The sequence below is a fragment of the Aptenodytes forsteri genome, unplaced genomic scaffold, assembly GCF_000699145.1.
Source record: "Aptenodytes forsteri isolate BGI_AS27 unplaced genomic scaffold, ASM69914v1 Scaffold94, whole genome shotgun sequence".
Lineage (NCBI taxonomy): Eukaryota > Metazoa > Chordata > Aves > Sphenisciformes > Spheniscidae > Aptenodytes > Aptenodytes forsteri.
In genome coordinates this window covers 4,561,074-4,576,692 of record NW_008795017.1, presented here as the reverse complement: position 1 = coordinate 4,576,692, position 15,619 = coordinate 4,561,074, and the positions used below count along the sequence as shown (strand labels likewise).

At 38.0% G+C, this 15,619-nt stretch overlaps 1 protein-coding gene across 1 annotated transcript in view; it reads left to right on the top strand.

Annotated features, from left to right (window-relative positions):
• Positions 1 to 15,619, top strand: part of ASAP2 (ArfGAP with SH3 domain, ankyrin repeat and PH domain 2) — a 71,146-nt gene that overhangs the window by 51,777 nt on the left and 3,750 nt on the right. Inside the window, exons 21-26 of the mRNA XM_019471085.1 lie at positions 647 to 760; positions 4,496 to 4,751; positions 7,238 to 7,399; positions 8,338 to 8,506; positions 10,212 to 10,279; positions 11,635 to 11,738. Coding sequence (XP_019326630.1) covers positions 647 to 760; positions 4,496 to 4,751; positions 7,238 to 7,399; positions 8,338 to 8,506; positions 10,212 to 10,279; positions 11,635 to 11,738 — 873 coding nt within the window. The remainder of the gene's footprint in view (positions 1 to 646; positions 761 to 4,495; positions 4,752 to 7,237; positions 7,400 to 8,337; positions 8,507 to 10,211; positions 10,280 to 11,634; positions 11,739 to 15,619) is intronic.

Below are 15,619 nucleotides of genomic sequence, written 5' to 3'. Positions count from 1 at the left end.
TGCTGAAAGAGTGGTGAAACATTGGAACAGGCTGCCCAGGGAAGTGGTTGAGTCCCCATCCCTGGAAGTATTTAAAAGACATGTAGATGAGGCACTTAGGGACATGGTTTAGTGGGCATGGTGGTGTGGGGTTGACGGTTGGACTCGATGATCTTAAAGGTCTTTTCCAACCTTAATGATTCTATGATTCTATGAAGTTGGCTACCATCACTACTTTCAGTAAGCAAGAAAAATGGATTAGTGGGGTCAAGGCTTCTTGATAAGTGAGTCTGAGTCAAAAAAAACTGTCATTGCAGTTAATTTCTTTGACTTGCAATTTCTAAATCAAAGCAAATAGGATGTGGTGCTTCTTGTCAGAAAATGGAGAATAGACCTGCAATGGAGAATGGACCTACAATGGCTAATGAAAAGCCTAGTTGCTTTTGATTTATTTGTGTTGTGTTTGGTCACAGAGCTTAATTCTTTAAACTTACCCCAGTGCAGTAGCTTTCCAGATTACTGAGATCTGTTTTTAAAATAAAAGTAATATTTGTACTTAGAAACCAAGGTTCCTTCTATATGTGGTTTTTGTTTGTTTTAAAATATGTTGTTTTAAAATAAGTACTGCACATAACATAGGTGTCAACAGTCATCCTTCTTTCCTTAGCTTACTCAAGCACTGTCCGGAAGATTTAATTCTCATGTTCATGTAGAATATGAATGGCGGTTACTCCATGAAGATCTGGACGAAAGTGATGATGATGTGGATGAAAAGCTGCAGGTTTGTATCAATACGTTATTATTTTTCTGTACACATATCTGTGTGAGCATGATGTTCATAATGATTTCAATAACACTGCTTTTTACTATTGGTGTGAAGACACTGTGAAATGAAGTTCTGTAGAAAAATGTAGTAGCTTAAATATTAGTTCCTTAAATTATAGTTTGTTGTCTTTTTCCTCTTTAATATAAGGTATAAAACATATGACTGTGTGGTGATGATGAAATTACTATTAGCCAGATGTGATATCTTTTTCTTAATGGAGTCAACAGTTTGTTTCAATACATCAGGAATATTTAGATCTGCTGATCGTGAAGCAGAACTAACATGAGCTAGGAAAATTGCCTTTACAAAGAGAGGCACCTTATATCATCTTCTCATGTTTGTGAAACAGCTCCAGTCGATGGCTTTAATTTTGGAACAGTTTACGCACTGGCTTGTCTTCAGTGGAACTAAACTTGTACATTAAATAAGCCATATCCATTAATAGCAGAGTAGGGTCTTAATTCTGAATTTTCATGTAAAAATATTTTTGTATTTCTCCCTTTTCATACCTGAAATTTCTAGTGGTGTTGTGGTGCTATTGGGTCCAGAATCGCAGAACAGTTGGGATTGGAAGGGACCTCTGGGGTCATCTGGTCCAACCCCCCTGCAAAAGCAGGGTCACCTAGAGCCAGTTGTCCAGGACCATGTCCAGATGGCTTTTGAATATCTCCAAGGATGGTCATATTACAAGTATTACAAAGTATTCCAGTAGCATAGGAAATTCATTGCATTTTCAAAACTTAATTTCCCAATTTGGGGACCAACTTCAAAAAGTATTTAAGCACCTGAGCATGCAGACAGGGAACAAACCACCATGTTTTGATACCTGAACAACACTTAAAAATGGCTTGGATTTCTAGGGGCCAAGTAATTTGAAATGACGTATAGGCTCCTAAATACTAATGACATTCTGAAACTTTCATAATTTGAAATATTCCATATAAGTATTGAGCACATGTTTTTGTTCTTTTTGTGTGTGCGGTGTTATAATTGCTTATGCCTTTTCTGCTTCCTTTATAAAGTGCAAGGAATACACAATAGGCTTTATATTAGTTAATCTTCAGATGTTAGCACAACCTTTTTTTCTCTTGAAAGTAGCTAACAAAAACCCCTTTCTCCTCTGGATAATGAAATTTGACTTATTTCTTTCTACAAGTTTTAGCATTTTAATACTTCTCCTGCAAAGTCCCTCATCTCAGCTAGGGCATGAATTGCTAATACTTAATTAATAACATAAAACCAAATCTTGTATGTTGGGTTTTTCTTTGTTTTCAGAAATATTAAAACCTGACAGTCATAGGTTCATTTCTTTGCCTTCACAGAATGTCTTAAAAATGCTAGGCCATCAGACCATTGAATTGGCGTAATGTTTTGGAGACTAATTTTGACACCAATAAGTTTCCTCTGTTGCAAAATACCATTTTTGCAAGACCTTGTCTGCATAGGATTCTTCTCCCTGTGTCCTGTCTCTTTAGTCCAAGATAGCTATTACCTCTGGTGCTTGACTTGAACTAGAGTTAGCAACAAAGAGCAAAAAATGTGTCACAAGCCATTCCTTTCAAAGCACAATTGCTACCTTCTTAGAATTTTCTTAAGATTTTTCTTGAGAATTTTGGTATCTGTGCAAGAATCTGGAATCTGAGCTGCTAAATCCAGTTCTTCCGGGTGAGTTTTCATATTATATCCTGGTATTTATGTATTCCTACGTATTGTATCACTATCCAGATAGTAACAGCAGTAATGATGACCTTTTTGATAAAGCAGTTTGAAATTTTCTGTTATGTCTTAGAGATTTCATTTTTTCCAGCTGTAAAACCTTTTGGATACTTTACAACTAGATATCTATCAAATCCCCTTCAGGGACACTCTAAATTTGTATTTTTGATCTGTTTTTTCCCTCACTTCCTTCATTGTTGCCAGTTGCCTTCTGCAGTTGAGCGTTCTCTTTTTGGCTAGTCCCTGAGCAACACCTCATATAGGAAGTTACCCGCTACTCAGCAATGAGGCTAAAGTAATGAAACTGCTACTTCACTGCCCACTATTAATAGACTTATACTACAGGGACTTTTGAAAGGAGACTAAGGACTATTAATCACAGACTAGTGTCTGTGACTACATTGAATGCACTGGTGAATACTGCTGTTGCTTAGGATCACATCAGAGTTCTGTTTATAGATGTAAAGCTATTGGGCTTGTCTCTCTCTGGTAAAGCAATTAAATAGATTTTGTAATCTTTGTCAGAAAAGGTCATGTCTGAAATGGAAGTTCTTTTAGTCCAGAATTTTTCATATAAAAGAGACTCTAACCTGAAAGAAGGCTAAGACAATCAAACTGGTTTCTGCTGCTGTTCCACACCCTGGCTGCCTGGTCCTACCTCATATTTTGCCTCCATTCTGGCACACATTTGTCCCTGTATTGAGTGGTTTCAGTTTGGTAAACCAGTGAAAAGCTATATCAACAAAACAAAAGAATTTTCTGCTGGTTTAGAAAGCAGAAGCAAGTGTGGGCTGAAACAAATACTGAAACGAGGACAGTGGAGAGGTCAGGGAATGGTGAGTGTCAGTCAGTGAGGAGTGAGGCTGCTAAGCCAAAGTAAAGGTAGGGATTAATGCGTCTGGCTGTCACGTACATCATTCTGATAAATCTTTGAACTATAATGCTGTGCTATAACATGTCTAAAGGCCCTACATGATCAATCCAGAGTAAGCATTGAATATATTTAGAGGAAAATCGATTGCTTATTTGTGATACTGTTGGTGTAAATCTTTATTCTGCCTAAATGCTATTACTATAAATGGTTATTTTAATTTCATACAGACAGTACGTCAGCAACGTGTTTATCTAACGCTATTTCTAAAGGCATATTTATGCTCTCTGAGCTGTGGATTGTTACAACCCATTCCTGTACTAGCCACATGAATTTGTAACTCCAGCTATTTTAATTATCATTTGATAACAATAATTACTATGCTTGCTGTTGAAACAGGAAAAATAATGCTAAGTGTGCATAGCAAGCAGATGACTTGCTGTAAATCTCAAAGACAACTAATTAGATCTCATTTGATAACGTGCATGGGATGAGCAATGTTCCATCCCAGCTGCCAACTGAAGTAATCTCCCGAACTTGTCCAGCGATATTAGTGAGCTAAAAAGAGTTCAGAATAAGTTTTGGCTCGTAATTTGTTGTAGGCTAAGCCACAGGTGAATACTTAGATGCAATTGTGTCTGGTTTTTGAGACCATGATCATCTGGGATCTAACGCTGCTGAACTTCAGATGAGGTTTAGGATCTTCAGTTGTTTGTTTACTTTTGAAAATATTGCCTGGTATTTTCATGCAGGGAAACTTTACTTGATCCAGTCTGAATATCTATATTGACTATCTATAGGAGTATAGTCCTGTGTATATAAGGATACCATATTATACCCTAGGAGTATACTACAGGAGAAAATGAGAAAATTATAATTGTTTTGAAATGCAGTTCACATTTAATCTTTCTTTTGTTAATGTGCACAGTTACTTTGTCTTGAAGAGGGCAGAATGTAGTTTTTAGATTATGTATTAAAAGCAACAAAAATGCATTTTAGAAGCTATTTTTTCTTTCTAGAAACTAATAACTTTCTATCAACTAATAAGTAAAATGAGTACAACTAATGTGGTATCAGTGAGTACTTTTGTTGTTGTGTTTAAGCAACCCAGTCCCAATCGGAGAGAGGACAGGCCTGTCAGCTTCTATCAACTTGGATCAAACCAACTTCAGCCTAATGTAGCGTCCTTGGCAAGAGATGCAGCAAACATTGCTAAGGATAAGCAAAGGGGATTTATGCCGAGTATATTACAGAATGAAACATACGGAGCAATACTCAGTGGCAGTCCACCTCCCATTCAGCCTGCAGTACCTGTTACAAGTAGTGCACCTCCTCTACCTCCAAGGAATATTGGCAAAGGTACTAGCACTGGAAAATATCATTGTATGTTAGAAGAACAGGGTCATAACATTTTTTTTATTATTACATTTTTAGGTTTTCTTTTACAGTTATTTTGCACAGGTAAGTATTGGAACAGTTTATTGATGACTTCATTTTATATACTTGAAGTGAATCTGCACAACCTGTTCTGAGTTTGATTTTCAGTATACCTGCAAGAAAGTACACAATCGTGTTTGGGAAAACAATGCCCTGGTAACCTCAATAGAGTTAAACAGTTTATTAAATGGAGACCTGCAGTCAATTTAGTTCAGCAATTTTTTTTTTTTTTAAATTATATTCCATCTTTTCATACTTCTCTTTCTTGAAGATGTCACTGTCAGAGTTCAATTTAAACGTACAATTTCAGTAGCATTTGCCTGCTGTGGAAAATGGTTTAAGACCTGGGAGAATGGAGAGTGTATGCAAAACATGAGAGATTTTAACCTTGCAAAGTCTTCTCTTAATAAATATATGCTTCAAGGTAGTTGAAATAAAAGTGTAAGTGTCACGATGTGGAGAACTGGATGATTTTAGAGAACTGGTAGCTGACTGAAAATGTAACTGCCAATTACTGGATATACCCTGATCAGCAGAACAACGTAAAATGCACGTGTCTCATCCTGGTTCAGAAGGGCTGTGTGCTTGCAAAATCTGCCATTAAACCTGATGCTGTGAACTTCATTCTTCATATATAATCTGTTTGGTTCATATTAAAGTAGCACAGAGAAATCTGTACAGGTCCTCTTTGTGCAGTACACGTTCGGTGCGTTTCGTTGTTTTAATACCTTTATTAATCCAGCTTGCTTTCATGGATGCTAAATTTATGTAAAGTTCAATTCAAGAAAAATAACTATGTAAACACATGATTTTCTGTGGTGCTGTAATTCAGACTCCGTAAGAGGAGATACGAGTGGGGAATGTTCTAGGCATACATGAGTGGCTTCTGCCTTTGTGCAGAGGTCAGAATGCAAGACTCCATACACCAGTGATTGTGTCTGAGATGGCAAATTGAACATCTGTGTAATATGCAAAGTCAGTTATTGGTCTCAGAGGAATGGCTGCAGCATAAAAGTCAGATTAAAATGTGTTATTGTGGTGGCAGAAAAACTGGGAACAATAGAACAGCATGGTATTGCGTTACTTAAAAAGGGTAGCATGAGACTGGGGGAAGTTTAGCAGCAAATAAAACTTAACCAAGGTGGGATTCCTTTCATCTAACATTTTTGCATGAAGTCCGAGCTTAGTATCTAGACACTTTTTTTACTTGATGGAAAGGAATGTTTTCCCCACCAAACAGGAAAATTCACTCAAGGAGCTTGCGTAGTCTGTTTAACTGTTAGATTCTATCTCTAAATTAGTAATACAATTGGATAGTTAAAAAGACTGTTTTACCCTTTGATGTTATTTTTAATCAAGGCCAACCATACTATTTTACCCACTGTTTGCCCTTGATTAAATGACACTTTTCAAAGAGTGTCATTTTAATTTCATTCCCAACCCCAGACTTTTTGGCACCGGTATAGCACAACTCACGCCAAGAAAGCATGCTGCCTGACTTAGATTATTAGTTCATATTCTTTACTCTAGCAATGTATTCGCCTATTATTTCATATTCTTAGTTAAAAGCTATAATAGTATCGATCGTAGCTTCTTGTTGATTGCTGATGTTGTTGGTGTTATGCTTATGGTATATTATTATTCCTTTATCCTCTTAGCTTTAGGCTGTTCCCCAAGTCTTCTGAGCCTTTTATGCTTTTCCCTGCAACCTAATATTTATTCATACCTTACTTTGTTTCATCTTTTCTTAATATGATGCTCATGTGCTGAGTAGGGAGAAGTGGCATGATATGTGCAAAATATTGGCTTTATGAAGAAAACCTGTAGTGTGTTTTCATGAAATGGGGAGGCAGCTCTTCAGCATAAGAATGGAGTCATTTAGGAGGCCCCAAAGAAGTCGTACTTTGTAACTGTTTCATGACTAGTTATTATAGCTTCTTGTTTGGGTGAAATTCAGAATTGCAGTTTTATGTCAATTCCAAGTCAAAACTGATGCTTCACTTTGAGTCAGCAATGTCTGCTAATGCTCATGCGAGAGTGAGGTCCTTTTCTTGCAGTACCTGAGAGATTACAGCTATCAGTCAGGGATTAAAGAAGTTAGCAAGACTTGCCTTCTGTCTTCTTATTGAGAAATTTCTGCTTTTTCAAGCATTGACATATTTTAAAGCAACGACTGGAGACAAATTTTACTTAGGTGAAGTGTTAGTAAGACTTCACCCAGAAACTTCTATGTAATTTTTTACACCAGACTCTGATTTCTGCTCTGGCATTCCAGCAGGATGGCAATGGTTCCTATTGCTGAATGTAGTGGTCTAGCTGCACCATTTTTAAAAGCACGGGTGTGAATATTAACACTTTGTGCTTAGGGTAAACAATAATAATAATACAGTATTTTCCTCTCTTTTTAGTTCAGCCTTCAGTTCTTGGCAGTGGTATTCAGACAATTTCTTCATCTAATGCAATGTGGAAGACAAATTCTTTAGGAGTGGAAAGTATAAGCAGGCAGAGGTCTTCATCAGATCCACCAGCTATTCATCCCCCTGTGCCGCCATTGCGTGTAACATCTACAAGTATGTTTCCACTTTCCCCTGTTTTCCCTTCTGCTGTATCTAATCATAGTTGGCTTATTTTTCCATTTCCACAACTCATACTTCCTCTTTTGGTGACTGTAGCTTTGGCCTATCGTTCCCATCCAGTAACTTTGTATGAACTGTCTTCTCTGATGTTCCAGTGAGGACTGTATGGTGTAGTGCAGGGTCAACAGGAAATACTATCTATTACTAGAGCTAAAGAGCTCTTCACTTGTGTATATATATAGTTTCAATGCTGCATTTCTCACTAGTTGTAAAGATGAGTGTTACATGTCGGCCTGGGGCTATGTCTCCACATCGTGCTTGATTCTTGCAGACCGTAGGAATGCAAAAAGATGTTTTAATGCATTGCCAGCTGCTGTTGCGGTGGTTTCAAGAATTCAATAGCAATTTTAATTAATTGCTAAACCTAATGTGAAGTTAGTTAGATGTTAATCGGCTAAACCTAATGTGAAGTTAGTTAGATGTGAATCATAACAGGATTTTAAGACATTCCTCTAAATAAAATTTTGCAGATATTATTCACTCAGTTACTTTTCCATAAAACACAAATTGAAGGCCTTGATTGAGCAAACAATATTAGCACTTTATTAAATATATTCTGATCTACTATTTTCAAGAATTCGACTGACTTTGGTAAGAATTTTCTTTGCTTGTACTTTAATGCTTGAATGAATTTAAGTACTTGTGAGCTCTCTGACTTTGACTAGGTGAAACAAAAGGTAAACCTCTTTCCAAAGAGGTCCTCCTTCCAATGGAAGGATTGCTTTCTGTTTAAGTTATTGATTACATGTAGTAAAGCATTTTTCTTGGATGGGGGTAAATCCTGTAACAGGAAAACCTGTGAATGAGAACCCAAAAAACAAAATGGTAAATAGAAATTTAATTCCATTTCACTGTCTAACTTTCTTCTATAGATGTGCTTTCTCCAGCACCACCACCTCCAGTGGCAAAGACAGCCAGCATTATAGAAGCTTTGAACCAGCAATCTAAACAGCAACCAGCTCCTCCACAAACTAAGCCAACCCCACCACCACTGCCCCCACAACCTCCTAGTAGAATCTCTCAAAGAAAGCCTATTCCTGGGTAACTGGTGTCATTTTAGTATTTAATATATTTCATAATTATTAGTAACTTTTCAATTTTATGGTATATAACATACAAGTAATCTATAAAGCATGCATACTTTTGCCAGTGATGTGTTCTGGAGTATGGGAATGAACAGAAGGCAGACACTAAGGGAGCAGGTTACAAGGATTCCCACAGTAAAAACAAGACAGCCTCGTGATTTGATTGTATGACTTGCAAATATCTACAGAATGCTTAGCCATGATGGAAATAAGAAGCCACAAAGAATAATCCATTTCTTATTCTCATCTAATAACAAAGAAGAGATAATGGGATCTTATGTCTGATTGTGCCATTTATTGTTCACGTGCTTTGCATAGGTTCAGTTCCATTCAATATTTTCATTCGTGGCAGGAGTAGAGAGACCTGGAACAGAAAATACCGTTTTTAAATTTGCAGGGGACAAAGTTAGGAGGGACAAGTGTACTGGAAAACAGGATTATATCCAAAGCAGCCTTGAGAAACTGGAGTAGTAGTCAAGGGAGAAGAGGGGTGTCATTCAGTAAGCAACACTTTGTAGTTGATTGTTCTTAAGTACTAAAACGAAGCATGGAGAACAGCAGAGTATGATTAAGCAAAAGTCCTTAAGAGAAGGATCTGCAAGGACATAGTGAATCATAAATAAAAGTAAGTCAGGCGACTCATGCTGTTGTGGAAGAGTCAAAGAGAAATAGTATTGTTTGATTATAGCCTGCAAACCGTATGAATTAATCCTTCCAGTTGACTCAACATCAGTAATGCCTCAGCTGGACTACTATGTTCAGTTTTGGGTATTGCAGTAAAATAAAGATACAAAACAGTGAGGCAGAAACCAGGGGAGATCAATAAGGTAATGAGAAGTCTAGAAAATATGACCTGTGAGAAAAGTTTGGAAGAAATAAGATTCTCTTATATTTTTTAAAAAAGAAATTGTAGCATAGATACACGTCTTCAAATATGTACAAAGTGTTGGGTTATGCCATTCCTTTTTACATCTCATGATGGCTCTAAAAAAGAAGACTTTTGTTTGAATTGTGGCAAGGATAATTTAGTTAGACACTAGGGAAAGCTTTCCAAAAGTAGGCATAGGGAAATACCATAGTAACTTGTCTGGGAAGTTTTTGGATTCTCTGACGCTGAAAATTTGGCACAGTACAGCCTGTACAAACTTAGATAGTTGTAAAATACAGGGACATGTATGTGTGTAGGTGAGATAAATAATATACGTGGTTGATCCTTTGTGAATGAAAGAGGTAAACAACCTTTGACCTTTGAGCTCACTTTCTAGTCCTTTGATTGCATATACTATACTAAGTAAAAGGGAGAAGCAACTTGCTGAAGCTTGCTATAATATACAGATTAATATGGATACATAATTTTAACAAAGAATTTTAGAACAGCAGTGAAAGGAACTTCAGAACTTAGGAAAAGAAAATCTGCTATACACAAATAGCAGTCATTGAAGCTGTATTATTCTTCTGCCTTACATTTTTGAATTAAGTGCAACTTACAATTGGTGTAATCAAAAATATGGAAGCAAAGTAGTATTTTTCAAAGCAAAATAGCTGTCACCAGAATATACTGAAGACAGGACAAGAATTTTATAATTTGGAAAATACTCTATTGCTGCGGTTCAAGTTCTTGTTTATTTCTTAAATGGATGAATTTCTAACTGTCTGCACAGGACTGAGAAGTCGCCTGGCTTAACTAACAAAGGGCAGTCCAGAGGACTTGGGTCTCTACAACAAACTGGTAATTGTGGTTTAGAGATTTATTTTATTGTGATTAAGCTATCGTTATAACAGCCTAAAGGAGAGTGGTTTTGGGTTTTTATTTTCCTTACACATTTAAATACAGTCAGTACCAGCATTCTTGTTGTTTCTCCTCTTGATTGTGTAGGCCCTGATGCCTCAAGCTCTTCTGCCTGAACAGAGTTATGGGCCAATTAATGTAAATAATGTGGCCGAGTAATAAGAAACAGAATGGTTGAGGTTGGGAGGGACCTCTGGAGGTTATCTGGCCCAACCCCACTGCTCAAGCAGGGCCACCCAGCGCCAGTTGCCCAAGACCATGCAAAGAAGGCATTCGGTACCTCAGCCTTTTCTATGTCCTGTGTAACCAGATCCCCCATCTCCTTGAGCAATGGGCCCACATTTCCCTAGTTTTCCTTTTGTTACCTCTATATTTACAGAAGCCCTTCTTGTTGTCTTTGACATCCCTTGCCAGATTCAAGTCCAGCTGGGCCTTAGCTTAACTAACCTCACCTAAACCCCACTCAAACAAAGGATGCATTATGAAAACTTGTTAGTTTCCTCTCTTGTTTGCATGTGTCATAAACAAGGTACAGATACACATTTTAGAATAGAAAAATGTTTTTCTAGTTTGAAAATCTAAAGCTCATACAGTGTCACTTTTAATTAAATTGCAAATTGATATTGCTCTTTTCGTGATAATGAACCAAGTTCATTATTCTTTCTGCTCTTTTCATTGTTCAAAGTTACTACTGCTTTGGGACATTACAATAATGTCATCTCAATAAAACGCCCAAAGTAAAGTTTGTGTGGATTCTGTGGTGGTTGTAGTGGAATTTCTCCTACCCAGTTTCCCCTTCCACTGTATATATTATGTTCATTGGTTCTTACTGTGATTCTTTTTTATTTCCCCTTGACATACCCAAGGGGAATTTGATAGTGACTATCTGCCATCTGTGTCAGGAGTCTCCTGTGAAGGATAGAGCATCTTGATAATGATGGTCTTTACTAGGAAAGAAGGGTTCTAAAAGCACACAGTCTGCAGTGAACAAATGGGGAAATGGGATATTTGGTTCTGCTCTCATCTATTTTATAGGCTTTTTTCTCTTTCAGCATATCTGCACTATTAAAGGTCTTAGGTAATTGTCTTTGGGAAACGAGGCCTTTTTGGTAAGGAAAAGGATAGAAAAATTCTGTTGAGTTGTTTAGAAAGAACCATTAAAAAAATGAAATACTCATGGGATATAAAATTATTTGTATCCTTGAAAGAATAATTAATTTGGTTTCAGCTTGTATCATCACTCTTACTTTTTTTAAAGCATGTCTAAAATTTACTTGTTTTGCTTACCTTAGCAGCAGGAGAGTCTGTATGTGAAATTCCAGTAACACAAACTGGTTCTACAACAAATACTTTGGCACAAATCCAGCCACCAGCACCAATGCCAAGGAAATCACAAATAGTAAGTAGATAATCTGGGTTTTGACTTTACTAAATCTTCCGCACTCTATCAAATATGCTGTTGACATAATAGTGTATCCTGTAATGGAGAAAATGTGAGAATCATGAAAAATACAAAGCCTGTATCCTGTGTTAAATATGTGCATGACTTGTACTAAATATTTATGAAAAGTTTTCTTTTCTTGCATTTCCTATATGATAGTATGTGATTTTAAATTTAAAAAAAAAAAAAAAACCACAACAAAACCCAAAGAGAAACCAAAGAAAAGAAGCGTGGATTCTTTGCTTGTGTCCAGATGTGACCAACACAATCCACAGAATGTATGGTTTGACTTATTGAAGGTAGGTAAGCTTGATAAGTGAGTCACTTGTAGGTGAGCTTGGTGAGTCAGTTACTTGTAGATCATATGTAACTTCATTGTTAAACTTCAGTGAAATAAGCCATAAGGGAGCTTTTGTGCTTACTTTTATAATGGAAGTAGATACAGTTGTTCATATAGGTAGATCAAATGGCTTCAGACAAGACTAGTAAGAGTCAAGCTCAAAGCAAAAGAAATTGGTTCTTTGTGCAGTTGGTTCTCTTTGCATCTCTTTGTCATGCATTCACTGGATGACAGGAGAGAAATCTCTTGGTAAGTACACAGAAACCACATCTGACTTGAGACATCCCCAACCAGAAGGTGGTTGAAGGGTGAAGGGGAAGGCTGGAAGTGTTGGGCTGGAAGTATTGTATATTCTTCTTCTCCACCCTCCCCCAGCCTTACAGTGACTGTTAGAAAAGAGATACTGGGTTCTCATGGACTCTTGATCCAATTGTGTGGCCTTTTTATACTCTTATTTATTCTTATTTATAATCTAGGACTATGAATGGTAACACACATATTAGTGTCAATACCTGTATTCTTATACTGGTATAGGTAAATGGATGTATTTCCAGATGCCAGTTGAGCTGTTATGTTACGTGTAGTTCAGCTGGGCCTTTGGTCCTTGCTCAGATTTTATATTGCTCTCTTATGTGATAGACATAAAACATCCATATGCTTGATCATGACAGTATTTCTCTGCAGTAAGCAAATCACAATATAGAGAGTCCATACTTTTTGAGTGACTAGGTCTGGGCTGTTTCATGCTTTACATTCTGTGTAGGAATGTGGTTCAGTAGGTAAATAATAAACTGAGCGGTGGGAGACATGCTGTTCCTGCATCTGCCATTGTCTTATTAATGGGCTGTAACGAAAAGACCTGCCTTCTTCAATCCTCTGTCTCTCTCCCTTCACCCATTTTTCCATAACTGTGTGTACTGAAACAGTAACTCTCCAGGATAGACTTCAGTGTGTTTGTGTGCATGGCCTTGCACGTTTGTCTTGAGCTCTTAGAACTCCTATTAGCTGTTTCTCATGTGATAATGCCGAAAAGCCACAGAGACATCTGGAGTTCATCTTGCATTAATTAGGAGTATAAAATCTTCTGTTTTCTTGCCTCCCCCACTGTTGTTTAACCAAGTTACTGTCTGTCTTGCATCAAAATAACTTTCATGTTTTAGGCCACAATAAAATTAAATGGTCTGATTAGTGTAAAATGGAATATCTATCCCTTTTGCTTACATGCACTGAGGGAATTGCCATATTTACTCTGTGAAGCTGTTGGACCCTGATCACGGTTTCTGTTGTGTGTTCTGTGATTCAGGTGTGAGCACTGGATACATCCTTTCAACACATCTGTCAGTTCTGAAACAGCTCCTTACCTGGTTTTCTGTATAAATTAAGGTTGTAGGAGTTCTTTATGTTGTTCTCTCCTTTGTTTTATAGGACAAATTGCTTTATTTAAGAGTGAATGGGGTATCCTGGCTGCTTTTTCGGAACAGCCACAGTGTCTCCACAATTTAATATTAATTACACATAATATGAAGAATAAATCTGACTCTCCAGATGTCTCTAGGACTTCAGTAGGGTGAATTTTGTGAGACTGAGAAAATCAGCTGGATGATTTTGTTCTTGTCATAGGACAGAGCAGTAAGGGAAACCTGGCTCAGGGAGTGTGTGCTAGTTAAGGTGCTTTAGCTAAATCAATCTAGCTAAAGCATCTTAGCTGAGATTTAGTCAAGGGCCCCTCAGCTAAAGAGCTTTAGCTAGATCAGTCTAGCTGAAGTACTTTGGCTAAATCACTCCATTTAGCCTTATACTCCAGCCTTTTTTGCTAAGTCTTTACCCTGCCAGAGAATCCAGAGACCAGCCCGGATTTAGGAAATGATGGCAGAAGTGCTCCTTGAGTAAAGAAAAAAGAGGTCTAGTTGTACATGCACATGTAGCCAGTGGCTTATCTTCTATACAGTGCATTTGCCCAATAGCCTGTTTTTCAGATGGAAATTCCTGATGCATCTTTTTTTTTTTTTTAATGTATGTTTTAGATTTTTGAAACCATATTGTAGATACATGGGAAACTTTCCTGGAAGATTTTAGTCTTCTGAGAATGGGATCTATTTTAATTTCCTTGCCTTCTAAAGAACAAGAAATACCTGTAATTACTGCACTTTGAAGTTAGTAATTATATCACTGTTGTACTGATGTGAAGCTTTTCCCTCTTGACCTAAAAGGTGGTTGTGGTTCAAACTGTAGCTTGACTGAGATGGAGCATCTGGCAAAATTGCTATGATGCAGTGCAAGGCTGCCAGCTCCCAGGGGTGTGCCCCACAGGTAGAGCCTACGGGTATGCCTGGTCTGGGCAGGTCAGGGTTTTTTACACTAAAATGCAAATAGATGCTTACAGAGGAGCATAACGACCACACTCCCTCCCTCCTTCCCCATCCACATTCCCCTTTCTCTGCATGGTCCTCAGCTCTAACAAAATGGGACATTAAGAGGCTGTTGGGCAGTACTATCCACAGCAGAGCATTTTGCTGGTGGAGGGAAGTAGACTTGTGGATGGAGTCTCCTCCCCTTACAAGCTTCCTGCTCCATAGCTGACCTAACTAGAGACTGGGACCAGTCCCTGGGGGACTCCAGGATGGTGATGAGACCTTCTTTTCCTTATCCCATCTGGAGCCTCTGTCCCAAACAACCACTGCATTAACAGATGTCTCTTGACCTAAATGGCACTTACAGCTCTGCTGTGGCATCTTAGGGTAGAAAGGAGAGATTTTTGCTGGCTATGGCTGGGCAAACTGGGGAAAAGGGTGGACTCAAGGTAGAAAGCTTATGCTTTGCCTCCGGGTCCTGTGCTTCTCCACTCCTTGCATGGAAACACTATGTAGGTAGCATTATTGTTGGTCTGCAACAGAGAATGAGGAGGCTGAAAACAAATGCAGCAGCAGGCTGGGTTGCACTGGGAGGGGTGGGAGATTAGGGTGGTGGATACTGTGATACCGGAGCAAAACAATTTCAGCATCACTTCAAATAGAACACAACTAGGATTGGAGTCCCACTGCAATATTGGAATATTGCAACTCCTTAGTAAACTTTCCTATTGGAAGAGTTGACAAACCTCTCCTGTGGCTTGCAGTCCTGAAAGCACTACAGAGAGGCAGAGGACATTTTGGAGGGTTTGTACACTGCTGAAACGGGTTTAGCAAATTAAGAAGGGGCATATTGGCAGGTGGCTCAGGCTTCTTTCTAATAAAGCTGCTGCTGTTACACTTGCTGCATAGCACTTGATCTCGATCACCCCATCTTCTGAATAACGAATTAAGAAGGGGCATATTGGCAGGTGGCTCAGGCTTCTTTCTAATAAAGCTGCTGCTGTTACACTTGCTGCATAGCACTTGATCTCGATCACCCCATCTTCTGAATAACGTCATACTTAGAATCATAGAATCATAGAATCATTAAGGTTGGAAAAGACCTCTAAGATCATCGAGTCCAACCATCAACCCAACACCACCAGGCC